The sequence below is a fragment of the Lipotes vexillifer genome, unplaced genomic scaffold, assembly GCF_000442215.2.
Source record: "Lipotes vexillifer unplaced genomic scaffold, Lipotes_vexillifer_v1.1 scaffold618, whole genome shotgun sequence".
In the NCBI taxonomy this organism is placed as follows: domain Eukaryota; kingdom Metazoa; phylum Chordata; class Mammalia; order Artiodactyla; family Lipotidae; genus Lipotes; species Lipotes vexillifer.
Window position 1 is genome coordinate 2,616,362 of NW_006799025.1, and position 24,153 is coordinate 2,640,514.

Here is a 24,153-nt window from a genome sequence, read left to right on the forward strand (position 1 = left end):
GTGAGAGGCCCGCGTACCGCAAAAAGAAACAAACAAACAAACAAACAAAAAAACAAACAAAGAAAAAAAAGAGCTAAAAGATTTTTGTTCCTGCTAAGAAATGCCAAGCATATGAACACAGGCAGCTATTCCATCTCTGAGTCTCTCTGCCTGGGCCTTCTTTCTGAGAGCTTCCTGCCTTCCCTTGAGAATCATGCTCATTGTACTTATGCTTGACCTTGCTCTGCCTCCTACCCACCATTAAAGGTGATTAGTAAAGATGGACACCTGATTCAAGCTAAACCAATCAGACACCTTTCCCTGGGAATTTGGACTTGAGGCAAAAGTCCATTTCTCTTTCAAGAGAAACTGTATAATATGTGAAATTGTGAGGTGTAGACAACCATGTGCCATGTGGATTGAACAGCAGAAAAAACTGGGTGCAGAAAGAAGAGTGAAGTAGATATGCAGAGAGAAGTGGGGTAGGGGAGACAGAAAGAGAGAGAGAGAGAGAGAGAGAGAGGGAGAGAGAGGTGGACTTTTTCAGGTTCTGTGCTGTATCCTTGTAATTGCTCACTTTTGCTTAAGTGAACATAACTTTTTACCTGCAGCCAAGAGGAGTCTTAACTTTTCCTCCCACTCCTGGCAAGTGTATGATATAGAAAATATGAATTTGTCCAACAAGGTAATCCTGGACTCACAGGAAACACTTTGATCCTGTAGGAGCCTCTTCTTGCTGCAGGAAGAAATCTGCCTGTTTTCTGAGCTCTTTCCCGACACCAGCCCTTGAAGGGTCTAGAAAGACTCAATCTGAGATCAGGACAGACTGAGGTTTGGGGGCCCCCAAGGATTTGGGGCTGTTAGAGCCCCTAGTTAAATGGCTAGGTTATAGTGCCTAGTCATCATTTGTGATATACTTTTTCTGTAACAAAATGCATTCTGAGTTCCAAATGACCAATTTACAAAACGACTTAAGGACTACAATCCTTTAAAAGAAAAAAAGAAGCAGGGACTGCCTGTTCCATATTAATTAGTAGTGATGATTCACAACACAGAAGGGGTTCTTTAATACACACAAGCACTCCATTAATCAGGACTTGATTGCACTTTAAGTTCCCTCCAACACATTTGACTTTTCATTTATTTAATGAGAGGGAAGAGACAACTAAACTTCAATTTTCTGTGCATTGAATGGCCATTAGATGACAAGGCATTTGTGAAATGATACTGTAAGTCAGTGGAGGAAAAAAAACTTTAAAAATATCCTCTCTCTTTTTTTTTGTTGAGGAACAGACAGAATTCTGTAATGCTCACAAAGGAAGAAGCAATTAAGACTCTGATTCAGTTAAGAAGTTATAAGAGAAATATAATTTGAAAGCCTGGAGGCACTAGACAGTTTGAGTTATGGCTCTTTTTTTTTTTTTTCAATTTGAAAGCAGTCACTGTTTATTAACTGACCAGATTACAGAAGTAATCATGGTAGATACCTTAGTTCATCCTTCTAATAAGCCTGTTGATCTGGTCTTCCCTGTTGCCAGCATCTCCACCTTCGACAAAATGGGTGGTCATTTTCTTCATTCCACCTCGTGAAGACAATTTGAAGGGCCACCGGAAGTTGTTTGCTTCTTTGAACGCAAACGTTTTCCAACAGTACCGATCTCATGAATCAGATCCTCCATGCAGATAATACCAACAGATGGAGCAATCAACACGTTATCTGTCAGGGCAATTCGCTTCTTGTTGATTTTGCCGTAACCATGTTTGTAGATCAATTCATTTACTGACTTCAGGTCTGGGTACCTCCAGGCAATGTATGGTTCCACAATTCTCAGCATGTTAATTGAAGCCTTGCTGAGCTTCACAAAGGTGCCATTGAAAATCTGATGGAGACGGAGAAGCTGCAACACCTTTCGAACCTTTGGGCTCACACCATTGATACCTCTGATCCTGATGACAAACGCCAATGTGGGTTCCGTGGGTACGTAGAAGTTGCCGGCTTTTCCTGCCATCCTAGCCATTCGAATTTCAGTTCTGTACATCTCCCTGTATTCCTTGTGATCGTGCTTAGCTTTTTCATAGATAAGCTTCCTCCTTGCCTTTCGAAGCATCTTTTGGGCAAATTTCTTTCTCAGGCGCTTGATCTTAAGCTCTGAGAAATTCTTTCACTTTTTCTTAAGGGCTTCTGGCACAGCAGGAACCTTCTTTTTCTTCTCTTCCGCACCCTCCATGGTTCCAGCCGGAAACAGCTGAGTTCTGGCTCTTTTGTTACAACTCAGTGACCTTCGGCAAGACACAAATTTATCTGAACCTTTGTTTTCTTATCTGTAAAATAGGAGTTCCAGTAAGACTTGCCTGCCAATTCTTACAGAGTTACTGTGAGATTCATGTGTGACTGTACATGTGAAATTGTTTTGTAGTCTGTAAAGTATTATATAAATATTATTCACTCTCATTGTGACAATTGACATACTAATAACTTTTAATTATTTTGACTAGGGGGAAATGTCTACAGTCATATGGTCAAATTAGGAGTTACTGTATAGCAGACACTACGTGAGAATAAATGCACCCTCTGATCCAAGATTATATGCAAATATATATTTTTATTTTATTTATTTATTTACTTTTATAAGCCAATCTTTTTATTTATTTATTTTTTTGCTGAGTTGGGTCTTTGTTGCTACATGCGGGCTTGCGACGAGGGGGGCTACTCTTCGTTGTGGTGCATGGGCTTCTCATTGCGGTGGCTTCTCTTGTTGCGGAGCACGGGCTCTAGGCGCGCGGGCTTTAGTAGCTGTGGCACGTGGGCTCAGTAGTTGTGGCGCATGGGCTTAGTTGCTCCGCGGCATGTGGGATCTTCCCAGACCAGGGCTCAAACCCACGATCCCTGCATTAGCAGGCGGATTCTTAACCACTGCGCCACCAGGGAAGCCCTCAAATATATATTTTTAAAGGAAACTTTTGTTGTTTTTAAGCATGTGTGAGTTGAACTCATGCCTGTAGGGTTAGCTCTCTTGTGGAGCAGCATTTGCCTCCTGGGCCCTCCCTCCACCCTGTCTTGGTTTGGCTGGTCCTCTCCTCGTCTCCTTGGCTCCAAACCACGGGTGACTTTTCTTTATCAAGCACGAAAAGTGACCTCACTTGAGTCTGGACAGTTCTGAGACAGAGAGATAACAGTAGAGCTTGTATATGCTTGGCTCCTGTCAACATGACAAATAAGACAGGGGAAGAGAGGTGGCTTGAACAGCTGGTGTAACCAGATCTGGGACTTATTTGGGTCCAGGGAGGAGCTGAATGACATCGTCAACCAATGAATGTCCTATCAGGTGGTAAACTCTTCCAAGCTCGGCTTGAAAGACCACTTCTGGTCCTGCACATAGTGGGCACCCCAATTTTTTTTCTTTAAAAAAAAATTAAAATTTTTTTTCCAAATTTATATACATATATGTATAACACATATATATATATTTCTTGAATATATGAATAATACCGAGCACCTTGCAATTTCCACCCAAACACCTCTAATTAGTTCTTTCATCACACCCAAAATAATATTAAGGGTGATGATGCAATTTCTGATTCAATTTCTCTATCATGTGACACATTTATAGATCTACACAGATCTAAGTACATAAAGAGAGACATTTATCTATGTATTTTATTTTTACATAGACATTTTATTTTTTGGTATGACTTTAGCATTTTATTTTTTATTCATTTCCCACCCGCCTCAATGTTTTTGAACAAAGTTGTAATTATGGTATTCATTAATCCTGGCTTCTGGATTTTTTTCATCAAAAATTATTTAAAAAGACATTTTCACGTTGATATATTGTCTTCATAAGTACTGCTTCAGATAGCTACCAAAAATTCACTGGGTATATTGAGCCGTCACATATACTTAACCAATCTCATGTTAAGCGTTTAAGAAACTTCTAATTTTCCCCTACTATAGATTATGCTGCAACTGGCAACTTTCCAATACAGCTGCCAGTTAACCTCCAAACCATGCTTTATGTTGTTAAGCATTTTCTTTTTCTTTCCTCTTTTTTCTTTTTTTTTTTGTGGGGAGGGCGTGCTACACGGCTTGCAGGATCTTAGTTCCCCAACCAGAGACTGAACCCACATGTTGGCAGTGAAAGTGTAGAGCCCTAACTGCTGGACCTCCAGGGAATTCCCGTTAAGCATTTCCAAAAGCGTATTTTTCTTTTCTAATAATATATTAATGAATTAATTTTTCCATTTAAAATTATTTTCTCCAGTCCCCCCCAAAAAATACATATGTATAGTAAAAATACTAAAGGAGAAACAACTCGCGCACGGTACCCAAGTACAGACTAAATCTCAGAAATTCCTTCTTCCTCTCGTCCAACTGCATTGCTGAGGTAACAGCTAACATTAGGCAGACCACAGTCCCATCCATCATCACCGTCATCATCACCTTTATCAAAATTATCTTCCTTATGATCATACCAGTGATGCATTTTTTAGGAACACCAAAGTGAAGCCTGACAGTGAGACCCGCATGTGGGGAGAGTAAATGCAGAACTGGGTGGCAGCAGCAATCATTGTAAGTATTTGTAAACTTGCCATATGCTGGACACTGTGGTAGACACTTGAGATGTGGTAAATTATGAATACACACGTACCATGTCAAGGAACTGGTCAACTCTTAGCCTCCTGTTGAAATAATCCTCGTCAACAGTTTTCTGGACTCTTGATTATTCAAACCCTTATCTATTCAAAGTCCTTGTCTGTTTTGCTCCCCTTCAGTTGCTAATGGTGATTCTGCTCTGGGAATTTTCTCCATACTGGTTCAGCAAGTCCAGGCAGGTTCTGCCCCAAGGGCTCCTGGGCTAGAGTCTTTTAACAACTCACTCACCCCACCAAGTTTCTGACCATTCACCTGAGCTGGAATCATCCACTCAGACCAAGTCAGTGATTCAGAGCTGAGAAAAGCAGCCTGTGGCTTTCCTCAGGCAAAATGGCAGGCAACGTGGGCCAGGCTAGTGTACTGGACACTCCTGTGTGGAGAACACCTTGTTAGGCACGGGGAAGAGAAAAAAGAAAATGAAGTCCTCTTAGACTTGTCCTCCAAGAGTCTGCAATCCTTTTCAGGAGCTGAGTCCATATGCAGTGCTAAAATTACAGTGAATGGTGAGAGGGTGCCTTACAAACTGTTAAGAGGACACCAGTGGGTGCTGGAAGAGGAAAAGGCAAAGTCATGTAAGGATCAGCATTCCCTCAACAAGGAATTATGGCCTTCAGAGAAGCAATTCCATAAGGAAATGCAAGATGTGTCTAGCCCTGCAGCTATTTACAATCCAGTTGGCGAGGCAAGAGATACTGAGGTAAAATTTAAAATAGAATATAAAGCAGTGTTACGTGTGATTATGTGTCAAGGGAGTGAAAAAGACAAGAACAACCTCAATTTAAGGGAAAGGAGGGATGGATGAAGGTTTGACAATGGAGTATGGAGGGCAGTTTTGAGCAGGGTTCAAACAAAGAGATAGGTGTAGTGAAGGATTAGGCCAAATGTGCTTGGATCAGAGCCTAGCTGGAGCGGATGAGGGACACATCTGTGTAAAAGTTAAGGTCAGAAAGCTGTGAAGATGGCAGTGTGTTGGGAGTCCTTGGGTGCTGGATTGATAGCTCTGACTTTTATTCTTGTGGGTAGTTGTTCAAAGCTTGTGAGCCAGGGAACGACATGAAAATGGGAGGCCAGAAATGAGGGACTGGAGGGAGAGAAACCAATTAGGAGGCCACTGCAAGGCTTTGAAGATAAGGTCCTGTTGTGGGAGTGGGAAAGGAAGGATGGGCTTGAGGGACATCAGAAGGAAGAATTGACCGTCCTTGCCGTTGATTGGATATGGACAGAGAGGGAGGAGAGAAAGTCTTTGCAAGTAGAAAGATTTACATATCGGCAGGAGTGTACTCTCGATTGATTATCTTATAAAAACTTTGGAGTTTCTTCTCTATGAGATAGGTAGGCAGTAGGTATCTCACTGATTAAAAATGACAAAACCAGAGAGAAACTCCTGGCTCAAAGGAGGGGAGAGTAGAAAAAAGCACTCCGATCTAGGATTACAAACCCTGGGCTATGTCCCAGCATTTTTTTCCCCCCAAGAATTCATTTCACGTATTTGGACAGAATACAGGCATACCTCGGAGATATTGCCAGTTTAGTTCCAGACCACTGCAATAAAGCGAATATTGCAATAAAGTGAGTCGCTCGAATTTTTTGGGTTTCCCCGTGCATATAAAAGTTACGTTTACACTGTACTGTAGTTTGTTAAATGTGCAATCGCATTATGTTTTAAAAAAAAGACAATGTATATACCTTAATTAAAAAATACTTTATTGCTAAAAAATGCTAACCATCACCTGAGCCTTCAGTGAGTTGTAAACTTTTTGCAATAGTAACATCAAAGATCCCTAATCACAGATCACCTTTAACAAATACAATAAGAAAAAAGTCTGAAATACTGTGAGAATTACCAAACTATGATGGAGACACGATCTGAGCAAATGCTGTTGGGAAAATGGAGCCGGTAGTGTTGCGTGATGCAGGGTTGCCACAAACCTTCAATTTGTAAAAAAAACACCCCGCAGTATCTGTGAAGTGCTACAAAGTGAGATATTCCTGTACTTTAAAACTCACTGGGGCCAGTCTCCTTACCTGTAAAATATTTGTCTATTATCTATTTTATGGGTCTCAGCCCAAATCACAGCCATTATTTATTAAGTACTTTAGCATGTAACAGAATTTGTGTTAAGAACTTTATTTGTAATTTCTTATTTAATCTTTAGAATGCCCATTCTGCATTTAAAAAAACATTCAAAAATTTAGTAGCTTAAAACGATATTCATTTTATTTGTTCTACAGTCTGGGCTGGGCTGGGCTGGGCTCTGGTTCTGCTGGTCTTGATGCTGGTCACTGGTGCCCTTGCAGTCAGCTGTTGGGCCGGCTGGGGGCTGGGCTCAGCTCCGGTGCTGCATGGCTGGCGTTCTCCCCGTCTCCTCCTATCTCAGGGCCTCTTCCTCTGCACGTGGTTTCCCCAGCAAAGTGGTTGCATTCTTCCCTAGTGGCTCAGATCTCCCAAAATTACAGAAGCAGAAACTTCCACACCTCCCTTGGGGTTAAAAGAGGGAACAAACACAGATGCAGGGCTGCATTTTCCAGGCGAAGGCAAATCACTGGCCCAGCCCAGCTTTAAGTGGGAGGGACTCCATAAGGGTGTGACCAAAAGAAGCGTGGTCCATTGAAGGCCTGCAGTGTCACAGACTACCACACTATCATCTCCAATTTGTAAATGAATAATCTATGATTTAAGGGAGGTTAAATTACTTGCCCAATGTAGAGAGTAGAGCTAGGCATTTCAAAGCTTGTGTTCTAAATCAGTGGGAACAGATAAAATTTGTATATAGTCGTTCCTCAGTATCAGCAGGGGGTTGGTTCTAGGACACCCCGCCCCCCCCACCAAAATCTGAGGATGGTCAAGTCCCTTATATAAAATGGCGTAGTATTTAAATATAACCTACACACATCCTCCCATATACTTTAAATCAGCTCTACGTTTCTTATAATAACTAATACAATTAAATGCTATGTAAATAGTTGTCAGTGTGCCACAAATTCAAGTTTTGCCTTTTGGAACTTTCTGGATTTTTTTTTTTTTAATCCACAGTGGATGTGGAACCCAAGGATACAAAGGGCCGACTGTAATTTGTTTTAATCTAAAATCCTGTGAGGTGGGTACTGTTACTGTTTGTAATTTACAAAGGAGAAAACTCAGGAATAGAGAGTTTCAGTATCTTGCCTCAGGTATTTTCCTCTGGAGATTCATTATACACTTACCTGTTACACCATACTGCCTCTTATGGGCAGTACCTGATATATACAAGGCACCTGTAAATGTTATTTAATCTGAAACTATTGTTTGAAGCACTGAAGCAAATCTCTTTGGCCATCCACTATCATATCTTATAGACTGGGAACTGGGAGTTTTCCCTTTGAGCTATCACGTGATCAGAGCAATTTCCATTTCAGGCATCTACTTTGTCCTCCACTATCTATGTCTTGAAGTTTGGCAAGGAATGACGGCATCCTTGCCCACCCAACCTCAATCCTGATTCTCCCTAACTGATTAATCTCATGGCTCCCTCAGCATCTTCCTCTGTGCAGCAGCCAGGAACTCTTTACAAAGCAAGACCTTCCTTCCTGGGATAGGACCTTCCTGGAGTTGGGCTGGCCTCAAGGTTGCATCTGTTCATCAAGTGGCTTCTGAATTAGTAACCTTTCGGTCCCAGTCACTTCCTCTAGTTCCAGAGCTAATTTTCCCATTGTTGCAACTGTGGTGGCTTCTGACGATAGCTTGTAAAGATGCTATTTCCCATGGAGTGACCTGTAGCAGCTTCCCCTTCCCTCTGCTGGTCCTATGGGCAGAGGACTTGCTGATGGGAAATAGTTCCAGAGTCTCCTGAAGGGAGCCATGCTCTGCTCACCTTTGACAGTGATCCACATGACTGTCTTTCTCTCTCAGGCAGTCTTGATTTTCCCATCTGTGGGGAGTTTGGAATCAGAGCACACCCTCAAACACAGATAATGGGGGGCGGGCTCACTTAGGAGGCCTCTGCTCTATTTTGGGTACTGACAGGGAGAAGCCATTCAGGGAATGTGCCCCAAATACTCTTACCTTTTCCAAAGCAAAACTATGGGGTGTGGGGCTTCCCTGGTGGCGCAGTGGTTGAGAGTCCGCCTGCTGATGCAGGGGACACGGGTTCGTGCCCCGGTCCTGGAGGATCCCACATGCCGCAGAGCGGCTGGGCCCGTGAGCCATGGCCGCTGAGCCTGCGCGTCTGGAGCCTGTGCTCCGGCAACGGGAGAGGCCACAACAGTGAGAGGCCCGCGTACCGCAAATAAATAAATTAAATTAAATTAAAAAAATAAAAATACAAAAAAACTATGGGGTGGCCTTGTCTTTCTCATAAACTTTCCTCCTTCAAAGCAACTCCAGATTTTAATTTTGACTTTGTTCCACCCTTATAAAACTGTGAAGGCACAATACTTGCACTTGATACAATTCTATTTTATTTAACAAAGAGGTACGTAGGCAGGTATGTCTTCAAAGTGCTTTACATATATCGCCTCATATGACTTATTTCATAAACTTATGTTTGAATCAAATGGGGTCGGGTAGGGACTTTCTGAAGCCTGACTTACCTCGCAGCCACTCTCCCCTTCCCCCCCACAATGGAGAAGGGACAAGGAAAGAAGGAATTGAGCTGCTCCAGAGGACCAGGCCGCCTCCTGCTTCCAGCAGCTGTCTTGCCAGTCTAGATCTAGCAGGGGGTCTCCACCCCTCGCCTAGATCCAGTCGGTGGGAGGGTGGGTGGTTTTTTCCGGGTCACTGGCGCACCCTCTCTGCTCCCAGCCACCTGTTCCGGTTCCATCCCGGCTCCAGGCTCTCTGGAGGGCGTCAGGGACATTCCAATCCTCCCACTACCCGTGCGGATGTCGCGGGAGAGGGGGGCACGATCGCTGTCCCTTTCCAGCGCCCAAGCTTTGACCAGGTTTCTTCTCAACCCCTAGTGACTTGAGTCACCCTGGAGAGGAAAACAAGGATTGATAAATGGTTTGAAGGTTGTTTACAATGAACCAGTTGGCGAAGCCTCATCCCTAGCGACAGAGGCACTTTCTGGGCACCGTCTGCGCACGAGCAGACAGTTGAAAGCCAAACAGCCGAGATGCCTCCTCGCCAGACCAAATATGGTCACAAGCGCTAAGTAGCCTCCCGTGGAAAGGCTGGCCTCGCTGGTGTCTCCCCGCGCCGGGGCGCACCCGGGCCCGCACTCAGGCAGAATCACGGATCAGTGCAGCGCTCCGGCGCTCCCGGCCTCGGCACCCGGCACTAAGGGAGGGCGCGGCGCCCAGGACAGGCCCTTACTCGGTCTGGGCCCCCCACCCGCGTGCCCTCCGCCGCCCCCAGCCTTGGTTTCGGTCCACAAGTCCTTGATTAAACAGGCTCGGGCCACTTTCCCTTTGATCCCGCCCCAAGTCCGTGGTAAACTCAAAGGAATGCAGATCCAGGGCTCCGCGGGAGAGGTACGCGCGACCAGGAGGAGTGGGTGGAGGGCACCCGTCTCCTCTTACCCTGCAAAGTACCCAGCACGCCCAGGGTTTTCTGGAGCCGGGGGTGGGAGGAGGAGGAAGAGAAAGGGGAGAGACGAGCGGGGGCAGGCAGGCTGGGGACTTGGAGGTCATGCATAATTCAACAGCTCAACTTTCGGCCCCGCCTCTTTCCTGGGAGTGGGAGTTTGCTCCAAACTTTGTTTATGGGACAGTCCGGGAGCCGCGGCGGCCGCGCTGTCTGCTTCTCCTCAGCCTCCTCGCGGAGCGCGAGCGCCTGAGGCCAGTTCGGGGGATGTGAGAGCAGAAGGCCCTCGGCTGCCAGGCACCGAGTCGGGTCAGGATTTGCCAGCCGGGCCCCGGCTCCAGCCCTGCAAGCTCGGGACGCACCCTAGCGACCCAGGCCCGACAGCGAGTTCGGGCGGGACGGCGGCCGCCGCACGCCCAGACTCGGCTTCGCTGCGCGCCCAGGTAGTGCCCGCTGGCGCGCGCCCGCTCACCCGGCACCACTCCAGGGCGCCCGGCTCCTTGGGCTTCCGGAGTTGAGATGTCTTGGAGCTGGCTCCGGTTGAGACTTTGGGGGGCTGACTGCCCTGTCCTTTGCCACCAGCAGTTCAGCAGCGTCTCCAGTGCAGTTAACTCCCAGCGGCCACCCCATCCCCCCTTTCCTGGTAACTTCTTGGCTTCAAGAAAGTTGCATAATTCTGGAGGCCAGGAGGGACCCCTCCCCCCATCCGGCTGGTCTTAACTGCTGGGTGTCTGGGATCCCGAGGCAGACACCTATCTGTCTCTTTTGCTTTTTCTCTCTATTCTTCCCCCCGTATCCCCCTCTCCGACCCTCAATAAAAGGCTAATCTGACCTCCTTTCTCCTTGCAGAAGATGAATCCGGCCTCGGCGCCCCCTCCGCTCCCGCCACCCGGGCAGCAAGTGATCCACGTCACTCAAGACCTAGACACGGACCTCGAAGCCCTCTTCAACTCGGTGATGAACCCCAAGCCCAGCTCGTGGCGGAAGAAGATCCTGCCCGAGTCGTTCTTCAAGGAGCCTGACTCCGGCTCGCACTCGCGCCAGTCGAGCACCGACTCGTCCGGTGGTCACCCGGGGCCCCGACTGGCCGGCGGCGCCCAGCACGTCCGCTCGCACTCGTCGCCCGCGTCTCTGCAGCTGGGCACCGGCGCGGGCGCTGCGGGCAGCCCGGCGCAGCAGCACGCGCACCTCCGACAGCAGTCCTACGACGTGACCGACGAGCTGCCGCTGCCCCCAGGCTGGGAGATGACCTTCACGGCCACTGGCCAGAGGTACTTCCTCAAGTAAGTCAGCCTGGAGCTAGGGGGGACACAGGGTCACGATACCCAGGGTGTGCACGCTTGTTCTTGAGTGTGTGCGTGTGTGTGTGTGTGTGTGTGTGTGAGAGAGAGAGAGAGAGAGAGAGAGAGAGAGAGAGAGAGAGAGAGGGGATGTGTCACCTTCCACGGTTGTTTCCCAGAGATCTGGGAGGCTGGAAGTAGGCAGTGAGTCTCTGGGTGTTGGAATTGTAAGGGATCAGAAACTGAGTCTGCTGAAGTTCTTCCAGGGTTCTGGAAGTCACAAGAGATTCGGGACATGGAAACTCTTGGAGGTACAAGAAAAAAAAAAAAACTTTGGGGAGAATTCTCATGAGACACATAGGTGACTATGCCCTGCAGCTGGAGTACTGATACAGACTCCTGGACCCAAACTCTGACTCCCTTCCCTGCCCACCCTAAGTCAGATAATCAGAGCCCGGTCCCCTGAGATATGGCATCAACGTAAATGCTAGAGCAGATCTGCGGCTTGGGGAGGAGAGGGACTCTTGGTAGTGTAGGTGGTCCCCAGTCTCTCCGTTCTTGGGAAAAGCAGTCTGGAAAAGTGAACACTGCCTGGTAGGCCTTACTGGTGACGTGATGACCACACAGCACCTGTGATGTAATTAGTAACTGCCTGGTAAAGTAGTTATAGGCTGGACAAATCAATTGTGTGGGAATTGGGTCGGAGTTTTATTATGTCGCCCTTGGTAACCTAGAACACCATCGAATCAGGAGCCTGCTTTGTCATTCTTCCCTTCCCTTTGTTCCAGCTTTTTGATGTAATGAAGTTTACATTTGAGTGGAATTAGACTGTATAGGAAAATATATTCATAGGCATAAAGAAGGTTGTTTCAGTTGTGGTACCCTAAAATAATTATATTCTGGAGGGGAAGCCAAGCTGGAACTTGAAATGTAATTAGTGAGGTCATGGGGGGGGGCGGTCAGGCTATCAATGGCCTGGATTGAAGTTGTGCCAGCAGGACCACTTGGTCCAGGATTGCCTGCACTGGCTGGCTGTTCACTGCCATGGAGGGAAGCTCCTCCTCTAAGAACTTGCCTTGGAATTTATGTTAAAGCCCATATTTCTTTGACTGAGTGGCTTTAGTTTAGACGTTAAGATGTTATGTGCTATTTTAAAAAGATAATCAACCCTTTCTTTGGCACTAATGATACTTTGATTGCTGTGAGAGGACCCTAATAACAAATACACAAGGATGGATGAGGCTTATAATAGCCAACCCTTTGACTCATACTGGTGGCCAATTATTCCTTTCCCATCCCAAAGCTGTTGATGTCTTGTGCAAGGAGGAGTGCTTTATTTTTTTTGCTGGGGTTGATGCATTGCTGAGAAGCCCTTGTCCTAAAACAGACTTGATGGTCATTTTAGTCCACAACTGGTCCTCTCCTGGTTTTTGAGTGACAGTGTGGACACGTACTTAGTGCTTTGATTTCTTTTTTTTTTTTTAATTATTTATTTTTGGCTGCGTTGGGTCTTCGTTGCTGCGCACAGGCTTTTCTCTAGTTGCAGCGAGCTGGGGCTACTCTTCGTTGTGGTGCGCGGGCTTCTCGTTGCAGTGGCTTGTCTTTGTTGCGGGAGCACGGCACGGGCTCTAGGTGCGCGGGCTTCAGTAGTTGTAGCACATAGGCTCAGTAGTTGTGGCTCACGGGCTTAGTTGCTCCGCGGCACGTGGGATCTTCCCAGACCAGGGACGGAACCTGTGTCCCCTGCATTGGCAGGAGGATTCTTAACCACTGTGCCACCAGGGAAGTCCAGTGCGGAAGTCCAGTGCTTTGATTTCTAAATGGTTGGTGGAATTCAAGTATGTGATGTAATAGCATGACATTTTTCTAAGTGTGATGATATTGTTCCAAAGGATGGCATTAGTTTGTATACTATATAAAGATCCTAAGTAGCATCTTGTATTGCTTTACTTAGGTAAATGCAGTTTTGAATATCTTACTGTGACTTTTATGGAAATGGACTTAGTAGTACCTACAAGTAGAAAAAGAACCAATAATTTCTAATAATTTTGGAGGCTATTTTTGGTCCCAAATGATTTTTGAACTGTGTTTATAAATGTACACACACAAATATGTATATGATTGGTATAGCTGGTTGTTAAAAATATGAAATAAGAGCTGGGCTTGCCTAATATCTGAGGAAAGCTAGGGGGAAAAGATCCCTAAACAGAAATAAAACAAAAGAGTTCCCTTTCGTACAGGCTTTGAATGAGTGGAGTAGCTCTAAAATATGTTTGTGAAACTAGGTTAAAAATGGAAGTAAGCCTTGGGTTTAGAGAAAGTTGATCCTCTCCATTTGCCTCAACCCCCCAGCTAAAAGTCACTCCTCAGTCCAAAGCTGGGTGCATCTTCATTTCACTTTGGATAGTCAGTAAAGATAACTGGAAAAACGTATAAGCAGTAGGCCTGTAGGCTTGATCTGATGCTATCCCTGGAAACTTTTTGGCCAAGTAGCTAAGGGAATTTAAGAAATTAAGTCACTGTGACTTTTGTTTTTTGAGATAAGCAATCTGCCAGGAGTTCTCTGAATTTCTTTTGGAGCTTTGTTTAAAGTTGGAATAAGATAAATGTTATATGCCACACTTGGTTACACAGCCTCAAAAAGCAATGTATTTTGGTGGATCTATGTAGAAGCTTGGAAAATGGTGGCAACTAACCCTGAATTAATTTTCATAAAATCTACCCATGACTTTGCCCCAACATCTGTGAAATGGGGCTAGCAGTAGAATCCTATTCTTGATTTTGTCAGGAGTTGAGGGCTTTATAAATCAGAAATCAAAGTATTTTATAATTGACAAGGTCATTTTCTTGGGGGGAAGGTTAGAAAACTGAGGCCAGGGAAGGTTATTGACGTGACTTGGGGAATGCCATTTGTGGTCATTTAATGGTGGACCCTGGACTGGCCCTCTAATCTGTTGTCATCTACTTAGGGAGCAGTTTTCCGTTTTCCCCACTCCCACCTGTATCCTCATGTCACTTCCCCAGCTGAGCAACGAGCTTTATGGGATACAAAGCCTGGACATCTAAGAAGCTTTAAAAGACCGTTTTGTCATTTTCTCAGGCAAGATTGTTCCTAGGTATATGGTGTAATCACTTTCTGGTACCTGTTACAGGGCACCTTTTCTAAGCATTCACACCTTCCCTGTGGTGTTAGGGTAGCATTTAACAATGGGGAGGATAGAATGTTAAAACGCATGGCCTCTGAAGACTGCATTGTTCCTGCTGTTCTCTACAGCTCATAAATCAGGTTGGGGTGTGTAGGTGTTGGGCTCTTAGCAACTGGCACACTGACTTTGAACGCTGATCACATTAAAATTTTAAAAAAATTTCTGGTTATAAATGGAATACATGTTTGGTGTACATAGACCAGAAAATAGAGAATTATAAAGAAGAAAGTGATCTGGATTCAGTAGAACTTTCCATTCTTGTAGAAAATTTTTATTTGAATAACATATTCTGTAAGAAAAATTGTCCCCACTCTTAAATATAATTCCAACTATAATATTTGCTGGCACTCTCAATTTTTAGTAATAATTTTAGTGTTTTGCCTTTTCTGAAATGTGTGGTAGAAAATTATTTTTGTCAAAGTTATCTGTGCAGTTGGTAACAAACCCAATAGTATAAAAGGACTTTTGTTGAAACACAATGGTTTCCTTCACCTTCTCAAGGCTCTCAGAGGGAACCTTACAATTTTTAATTTATTTTTTAAAATAAATTTATTTATTTATTTATTTTTGCCTGCATTGGGTCTTTGTTACTGCTTGTGGGCTTTCTCTAGTTGCCGCGAGTGGGGAGCTACTCTTTGTTGCAGTGTGCAGGCTTCTTACTGCGGTAGCTTCTCTCGTTGTGGAGCACGGGCTCTAGGCAAGCAGGCTCAGTAGTTGTGGCACACGGGCTTAGTAGCTCCGCCGCGTTTGGGATCTTCCCAGACCAGGGCTCAAACCCATGTGCCCTGCACTGACAGGTGGATTCTTAACCACTGAGCCACCAGGGAATCCCCTTTATGGTATTTCTGATTCCCCATTTTGTAAGTCAAGGAGGTTTGGGTGGCCGTCAGTTCCACAATTTGCTTTTTGTTAGTGACACCTTAATATTCCAAAGCTCTGAACCCATAACCAATAAAAATTTTGTGCTTTGTCCCCAAATTGACTTTTTTATTCATAAATTATTCTTGAAGTTGAAAAACTGGAGGCAACATTTAATATAATTTATTGCCTTGTGTATTAACATTGGACCTTAGACTTGCACATTGTGTCTGGTGTCAGGACTCCTGGGACACTCAAAGGAGGATATATCCAGCCCCAAAGTCATAGGGATTCTTTCTTTTCACTCTTCATCGGTTGTTAAAATTTGTGTTACCTTTTAGTTTCTTCATCTTTGGATCTTGACTTTCTTAAACATTTTTTCCTATTATTTCTAATTGCCTTTTTATATGTTTATATACTATTTGCCTTTATTATGATTTCAAAATTTTCCAGGCTCTCAATCCCCTGGGTTCTGTCAGGTCTCCTTTCCTTAAGCTTTTATGTCCAGATTCCCTCAACTTTCTGTTCCATTCTTGTTGCTCTCCAGCTCTACAACAGAGCTGTCATCCTAGGGCTTCTCTTTACTTCTTTCCATGGCTAGGAGTACTGTTTGTTTGTTTCCCTCTTTTTTGGTTTATGCCCTCATTTTGCTGGAGTACATACTTGCGAAACTGTTTTTTTTAAATTAATTAATTAATTTTTGGCTGCCTTGGGTCTTCGTTGCTGCACATGGGCTTTCTCTAGTTGCGTCGAGCAGGGGCTACTCTTGGTTTTGGTATGTGGGCTTCTCATTGCGGTGGCTCCTCTTGTTGCGGAGCACAGGTTCTTGGCGCATGGGCTTCAGTAGTTGTGGCTTAGTTGCTCTGAGGCATGTGGGATCTTCCGCAACCAGAGATCGAACCCGTGTGCCCTGAATTGGCAGGCGGATTCTTTTTTTTTTAAAGAGAGATTGCTTTTATCATTTATTTAATTAATTAATTTATTTATTTTTGTCTGCGTTGGGTCTTTTGTTGCTGCGGGTGGGCTTTCTCTAGTTGCGGTGAGCAGGGGCTACCCTTGGTTGCGGTGCACGGGCTTCTCATTGCGGTGGCTTCTCTCGTTGTGGAGCACGGGCTGTAGGTGCGCGGGCTTCAGTAGTTGTGGCACATGGGCTCAGTAGTTGTGGCTCGTGGGCTCTAGAGCAAAGGCTCAGTAGTTGTGGCGCACGGGCTTAGCTGCTCCGCGGCATGTGAGATCTTCCCAGACCAGGGACGGAACCTGTGTCCCCTGCATTGGCAGGAGGATTCTTAACCGCGCCACCAGGGAAGTCCTATTTCACGGTATTTCTAAAGATTAGATAACATATTTGAAGTGTCTGGTACATAGGAGACTTTCAGTACAAGTTCGTTCTTGCTTCCCCCTTGCCTCCCCACATGCATATGCTGTCTACCTGGCCAAAATCGGATGCAGAGACCTTGCTAGTAGGATAAACTAATTTTGACTCTCAGTTATTGTTTGGTGCTGAATGAAGCCTGGACCTGGAATTGCAAGCTGGTTTTAAACATTGTAAATAAAGACTGAGAATCAATTTTCCTGTTAAAAACCTAAATAGGAATGCCCACCACAGATTCCCTTTTGCTGCAGCATCTTGGGCAGAGGACATATAACCTCTTCTGAGGAGGGTCTACTTTCTGATTTTTGGAATCTGGCTTGTAGCTACTAGTGGAGCCCCTTTTGTGTGTGGGAGGGGGAGTGAGATTGAGAAGTGAGGTGAGAGGAAGAGGGGAGGTAATTGACATTGGTTGATTACCTGCTCTATTCCAGAAGAGGCAGGGAGCTATCAGTCAGTACTTCCTGGAGAGGCAGCGCCAGAATCACCCATGGAACACACTCCTGACACATGTGTGAGGAAACTTTATTCATAACCCTAGGTGCTTTTCACACGTTCTTTTAACTCTCACAGTGACCTGTGAACAGGTACATGTTATTTTCTCATTTTGCTGTTGAGGAAACTGAGGCACAATAAGGTTGAGTAAATGGCCCAGGGTCACATAACAGGCGAGTGGCAGAGATGGGATTAGAGTTATGTGATTCTCAAACCTTTACTTCTGCACTTGTACTGCCTCATGTCAGTTACATGCCCATAATTAGGCCCTGTAGCTAGGTATCCTCGGTGACCAGATAACTTTGGAGTGGTGGATGGAGCATTAGAGTTTGCTTCTCAACTCAGTCTGGGTGATCAAATTTGGAGCTCTCAGTGCTGGAGAGAGAGAGAAATGATGAAACAAACCAGAAATGGATAGTATACCTACAATGACTATTTTTTCTTCTCATCGAGATTTTCACCATTAATAAATCCATATCATTTTACAGGGCACACAGATGTGACATGGAGGGCGGATGACCTAATTTATGTCAGGATTGGGCATGTTGCTGAGGACTTGTTGAGAAGGTTAGCTAGATGTTAGTAAAGTAGCTTACAGGAAAAAAGTTTACTTCTCATTGTCTTTATAATTGCAGAGATTGATTAGAAATACATTGCTTAAAGGGTTGATTTAGTGTCAGTTTTTGTTTGTTGACAAATTAAGACGTGTAGGAATTACACCCTTACTTATCATCTCTGCCTTTCCCGTCCTCCCTCAATGAAGGATGGTGGAAGTAAATGAATCCACCAATCCAGGGGATAATTTGTTTTTAAAGGGTGATTTGGAAGACTGAGGACTGAAGTCATAAACTTTTTATTGAAGGGGGAAATTCTGAGGGGATGGCCCTTCTGCTGGTCTGTGGGGGACTGTGAATGTTTTAGTGCATTGAGATATCAGCAGAGCAATGTTTTCCAAAGTGTATTCCTTGGAACCCTAGTCCACTCAGATACTTTGTGAACAAAAGGTTCCTGGACCAATAGATTTGGGATATGTTGCAGGCTCTGTCCCTCTCTTGGAATTTCACAATACACGTTCAAGACTCCGGAGTCACTTGTTACAAAACTAGTTTATTTTTAAGCCAATATTTCACAAGCGTATTTGACTTTTGAACATTTTTATTCCAACTATTATCTCATACTGTCCACCTAGGAATGTCCTATGGACTTTGGGAAGCGTTTTTGTGACTTCCATTGTTATTTCTCTAGTTGAGAGTTTCATGTTTAAATCAAGTTACAGTTTTTCTTTTCAGTGTGCTTTGAGTAGATGTATTATGTTTTCATTTATATTTCTTGATTTAACAGTTAGTTACCAATGCTTAGAGATAAGAAATGGCCCTAAATATCAGACAAGTGGGATATAACACATAAAAACCCAATAATTATGGTACATTGTGAAAGGGTCATAATCCTGATTTTATTTTAAAAAGTGTGTGTGTGTCTGTCTGATGGAGGGTTACATACGAAACTGTGTTCGATGTTTATTTGTGGGATTATGGAGATTTTTCTTGTCTACTTTTTGCCTTTCTGTATGTTCCAAATGTCGCATAATAAACATATTTCTTTCTAAATCGGGGGAAGGGGGAAGTTATAAAAACCACAGGAGAAAGCAAGCAAAGAGGCAGGGGAAGATGGAGTGGTAGATTTGGGTAGGTGTGTGGGGCGTAGCCTTAGCTCAGTAACTGAAGCCTGGAGCTTATGTTACTAAGGAGATCCTCTTTGGGAACCGCTTGTGTTTTTCTTGTTTTGGGTTCTTTTTTTTTTTCTTTCTTTTTAAAAACATTTTTATTGAAGTATAGTTGAATTACAGTGTTGTGTTAATTAATGCCGTACAGCAAAGTGACTCAGTTATACATGTATATGTGTTCTTTTTCATATTCTTTTCCATTATGGTTTATCACAGGATATTGAATATAGTTCCCTGTGCCATACAGTAGGACCTTGTTGTTTATCCATTCTATAGATACCAGTTTGCATCTGCTAATCTGTTTTGGGTTATCTTCTTTAGAAATGAACGCCGTAATTGCTAAAATCTTAACCAAAAATTCTCCAGAAAAGTCAGGATAAGAAGTAGACTTAATGGCAAATCTTCTGAATTTCCTTCAACATATTCTTTATTTGCATACACTTCTTCCTGGACTTCTAGATTTTATTGAATGTTCCATCTAGGCCCAGCAGATGATAAAGGGATAAACGATGTTTGCTGTTAGATGAAGCGAAATCAGGAATATATGCGAAGGCAATCAGGAATATATGCGAAGGCAATCAGGAATATATGCGAAGTGCTTTGCTCTGTGCCTGGCACAGTGAGCAGCCCTGAAAGTTTACTTACTCATGTCTTGTTCCTGGTTGAGATGGTGATGGGGGCTGTGCTCTCCCAGGGCCTTGCCTTTGTGCCATCTTAAAGGTCTTTAGCCATTTCAGCATTTACAACAAAAAATCATTGCACTCTTCTTGTGTGCCAGCGCAGTGCACTGCGCCGGGAGGGGAGAAATGTGGCAGCTTTTTGGACCTCAGGCAGCTGACAATCTAGCTGGAGAGACATGGGGAATACAGACAAAACCAGGCTAAATAGCCTCATTCTGACCTGTGTGCAGCTGCCCTCCTGGGTTGGAAGCACTTGGAGGTGTGTCACAATAAGGCTGTCATTTCTATTATGGTTATAGGTCTGAAACTTGCAGCTGGGCTGACCGTCTTTTGATTTCTCCCATTGGCTGTACTCCTGGCCTCAGGAACTTGGCACAAGCTGCTACCTGTGCCAGGAATATTATTTCCCCGCTTTTTGCCCTGTCAATGCCTACACTACCTTTAGGCATCACCTTAGATGCCAGCCCTGCAGGGGTTTTTGCCTGACTCACAGCCCCCCGCACTGGCTTAGATGCTCCTGCTAGGTTCTCCCACAGCCCTCTGTGTCTCCGCAGATGTAGCACTGCTGCTATAATACTATTGTTTTGTGGTTTTTGTTTTTGTTTTTGTTTTTGTTTTGGCCACACCATTCAGCATGTGGGATCTTGGTTCCCTGAACAGGGATCGAACCCGCACCCCCTGCAGTGGAAGCCCAGAGTCCTAACCACTGAACTGCCAGGGAATGCCCCATATTACTGTTGATTTATTTCTCTTTCTTACTACACTGTAACCTCCATGAGGGCAAGAATGATGTTTTTCTTACTTGTCATTGTATAACCTGAGCACAGGGCCTGGCACATAGGTAGGTGCTTGATAAGGAAAGAATCCCATAATATTTTCTTTTAAATCTTTGCAAGCTTGCACCCTGGAATTCTTCATAGGAATCTGCCGTGTTCAGGAATTTGGTTCCATCAGGTCTGTGCGCATCCTGGATTGAAAGTTTAGAATCCTAGCTCCACGTACTAAATGCAGTGGAGAGGAAGATAGATAAAGGGTGGGTGTTCAAAGAAGTCTCTGTAAAGGTGGTTGGGCATAAATGGAGGCTTGAAAAATGGGAAGAATGTGGGCAGGTGAGCAAAAGGGCCTTCCAGGAAAGAGGGGATAGGAAGAGAAGTGCAGAAGCAGAAATGCTAAGGGTCTAGTTTTGGGGCCAAGAAGAACCTGGCCTGACTTAGCTTGAAGATAAGTATTGGTTGTTAGATGGCCATGCATCCCATTGAGGCTTTAGAACCTCAGCTAGGATGGGTACACGGACCTTTCACTAGTAAATGCCGGCTTCCTCATCCCTTCACTGAGATCCACCAATCCTAGAGTTATCTGAATGTAGCATAAGACCCCACCATTGTCCCTTATGTTGAGGTCTTCCTAGTTCTTTAGGGAACTAAACACTTTATACTAACGTATGGGGGCTTCCCTGGTGGCGCAGTGGTTGAGAGTCTGCCTGCCGATGCAGGGGACACGGGTTCGTGCCCCGGTCCAGGATGATCCCACATGCCGCGGAGCGGCTGGGCCCGTGAGCCGTGGCCGCTGAGCCTGCGCGTCCGGAGCCTGTGCTCCGCAGCGCGAGAGGCCACAACAGTGAGAGGCCCGCGTACCGCAAAATAAATAAATCAATAAATCAATATACTAACGTATGGGTCTGAAATGGTAGTACTTTCCTAGCAAAGCAGCCATTCCTCTGCCCATCCATAGATCCATTCATTGGGCATATATTTAATTTAGCCTGTGCAGTTCCACCATAGTGGGTGGTCTTTGCTCTCCAAGTTAGTGGAGTACGGGGCTACCCTCGACTCAGGACCATCCCCACTGAATCTGCCATCTCTGCTTGTAAATGAATAGCTTGCAGGTCTGGTTGTTCCAGAGTACTCTTGTAGTTTTGGATGACGCTGATCACCTGGGCACAGACAAAATTGAGATTCTGGAACCACAGTTAATCCACCGAAGCCCACCTAGGCCCTGAGCAGCCTGTGGCCTCCCTCTCAGGGGAATCCTTCCGAGACTCTTAGTGAAGCCCACTGGGAGCCTTTTCACACTCACTCATGATGCTGAATCACGTGTTAATGTTTTCAGATGACTTCACATTAAAAAAATTTTTTCAAATAGGTAATAAATACACGTAAATGACAAAATTTTCAATAGTACCAAAGCATGTACTGTGAGAAGTCTCTTTTACCCTCCCTCTAGTCCTCTGGTACCCTCCCCAGCATACCAGTTTCTTTTGTCTTTCCAGAGAAACTCTGTGTGAGTACATGTATGCATATATATATGTAAGTTAAATGTGTATTCCCACCTAGACCATTTTCAATACAGTACAAATGGTACACACTCTTCTGTACCTTCGTTTTGTCATTTAGTATATCTTGGTGTTTATTCCTCTTCTGTACATAAATATCTGCTTTATTTCTTTAAGGACTACATAGTATTCCATTGTATGGTTGTACAATGAATTTCTTAAACTGATTCCCTATTGATGGACACTTAGATTGTTTCTGATTTTATTTTTAAGTATAAAAATATTATATGCTCAGCCGCTACTGGAGGGAGGAAAGTGGAAAATAGATTCTTCTGATTTTCCCTGGATCCCTATTTAGAGACAACCGTTGTTAACGCTTTACCTAGAGAATTATTTGCATAAAGAGCAGACTCTCTGGCTCCTACCTTATTTATTATCTATCTAGCTTATCTGTTACCTAATCACTCTATCATCTACTGTTCCGCCTATTAACCAATATACCTACCCTTCTTATACAAGGGTGATACATGGGCTGGCAAACGCACTGGCCAGTTAGATGGATGCCCAACCAATCGGAATGAGTGGCAGAGCAGTGTGAAGTAGCTGAGCCTGTATCTCAGTGCTACTCAAAGTGTAGTCCGTAGACCGACACCGGTGTGCTAATGTTACGGGCCTGTGATGAGCTAGATACAGAAATCGAGAGTGTTTAGAAACTTTTATAGCGAAATAACATTGCTGTGACATCTAAGCGCATGATCAATGGGATTGCCTTGTGGAACAGGGTAGTTTGGGTGCATCAGACTTGTGTGATAAGTCACATGTGGCCTAAGCTACACACAAGCCCTCTACAATAGGACCATATACTTGGCTTGATGGATTGAAAATAAAAAACACCAGTCCTTTACCACACATAGTTTGAGAAGCACTAATCTGTTCTTCTCTCCTTAATTCTATCTATCTATCTATCTATCTATCTATCATCGATCCATCCATCCATTTACCTATCATTTTATTTTTCCATCCACCCTTATAACTATCTTTTAGATATCAACCAACTAATCAATTAATCACACCTTTCATTAACTTAAGAATAATCAACCAAAGATGTTGAATAACGAGTCTCAATATGGAAACAAATTCTATGGCACAAAGGTTGTATATGATTAATTTTTCAGTACATAATATATTTTATGTCTTTGTGGCCCCCTACACTAACTCTTTGCTTTAAAAACATGCTTTGACACACTTCAATTCTGAACACTGAAGATAAATTCAAATTCTGTTCTTTTTGGTGACTAATTTACCTGTAAACATGGCTAGCTATAGACTCAGTAATTAAAACATGGTTCCTAAGCCAGGGATTGTGGGTTCGTGTCCTACCTGGGGTGCCAAAACAAAACAAAACAAACAAAACATGGTGACTGGGGGAAAATGCATATGCTGGATTGTTTATTAAAATATATATTCCTTTGTGAAGGCTTTTCTGCAAATACTGAGATATGAATATTTGTCTTTCTCCCAATTTGTCCATGGAAAACCTTTCTTGGCTTAGGTGTTCGCAGGTTGAGGAAGCAACTGTGGTAGTCCATCAAAAGTAGAAAACACAAGCAAATGATAAATATAACCAAAATGAACAGACATACTTTTTTTTTTTTTTTTTGGGGATACACGGGCCTCTCACTGCTGTGGCCTCTCCCGTTGAGGAGCACAGGCTCCGGACGCGCAGGCTCAGCGGCCATGGCTCACGGGCCCAGCCGCTCCGCGGCATGTGGGATCTTCCCGGACCGGGGCACGAACACATGTCTCCTGCATCGGCAGGCGGACTCCCAACCACTGCGCCACCAGGGAAGCCCCGAGACATAACTTTTACTGACTTGATTTTATTTTTGGAATTCTTCTTAAAGATTGCTTTTTGGGAATGCCCTGGCAGTCCAGTGGTTCGGACTCCGAGCTTACACTGCTGGTGGCCCAGATTCGATCCCTGGTTGGGAAACTAGGATCCCGCAAGCCGCATGGCCAAGAAAAAAAACAAAAGACTGCTTTTTAACATAGTCTCATCAAAAAATTTAAGCAGAGGGCTTCCCTGGTGGCGCAGTGGTTGAGAGTCCGCCTGCCGATGCAGGGGACACGGGTT

General features: G+C 44.4%; 1 protein-coding gene and 1 pseudogene across 1 annotated transcript in view; one reads left to right on the forward strand and one right to left on the reverse strand.

Moving 5' to 3' along the window:
• Window positions 1-1,467: 1,467 nt before the first annotated feature.
• Window positions 1,468-2,216, reverse strand: LOC103087454 (60S ribosomal protein L7 pseudogene; annotated as a pseudogene).
• An 8,141-nt stretch (window positions 2,217-10,357) lies between these two features.
• WWTR1 (WW domain containing transcription regulator 1) overlaps window positions 10,358-24,153 on the forward strand; it is a 132,113-nt gene continuing 118,317 nt past the window's right edge. The window contains exons 1-2 of the mRNA XM_007471301.1: window positions 10,358-10,579; window positions 10,986-11,419. Of these exons, the coding sequence (XP_007471363.1) occupies window positions 10,989-11,419 (431 nt within the window). The 5' untranslated portion in view covers window positions 10,358-10,579; window positions 10,986-10,988. The remainder of the gene's footprint in view (window positions 10,580-10,985; window positions 11,420-24,153) is intronic.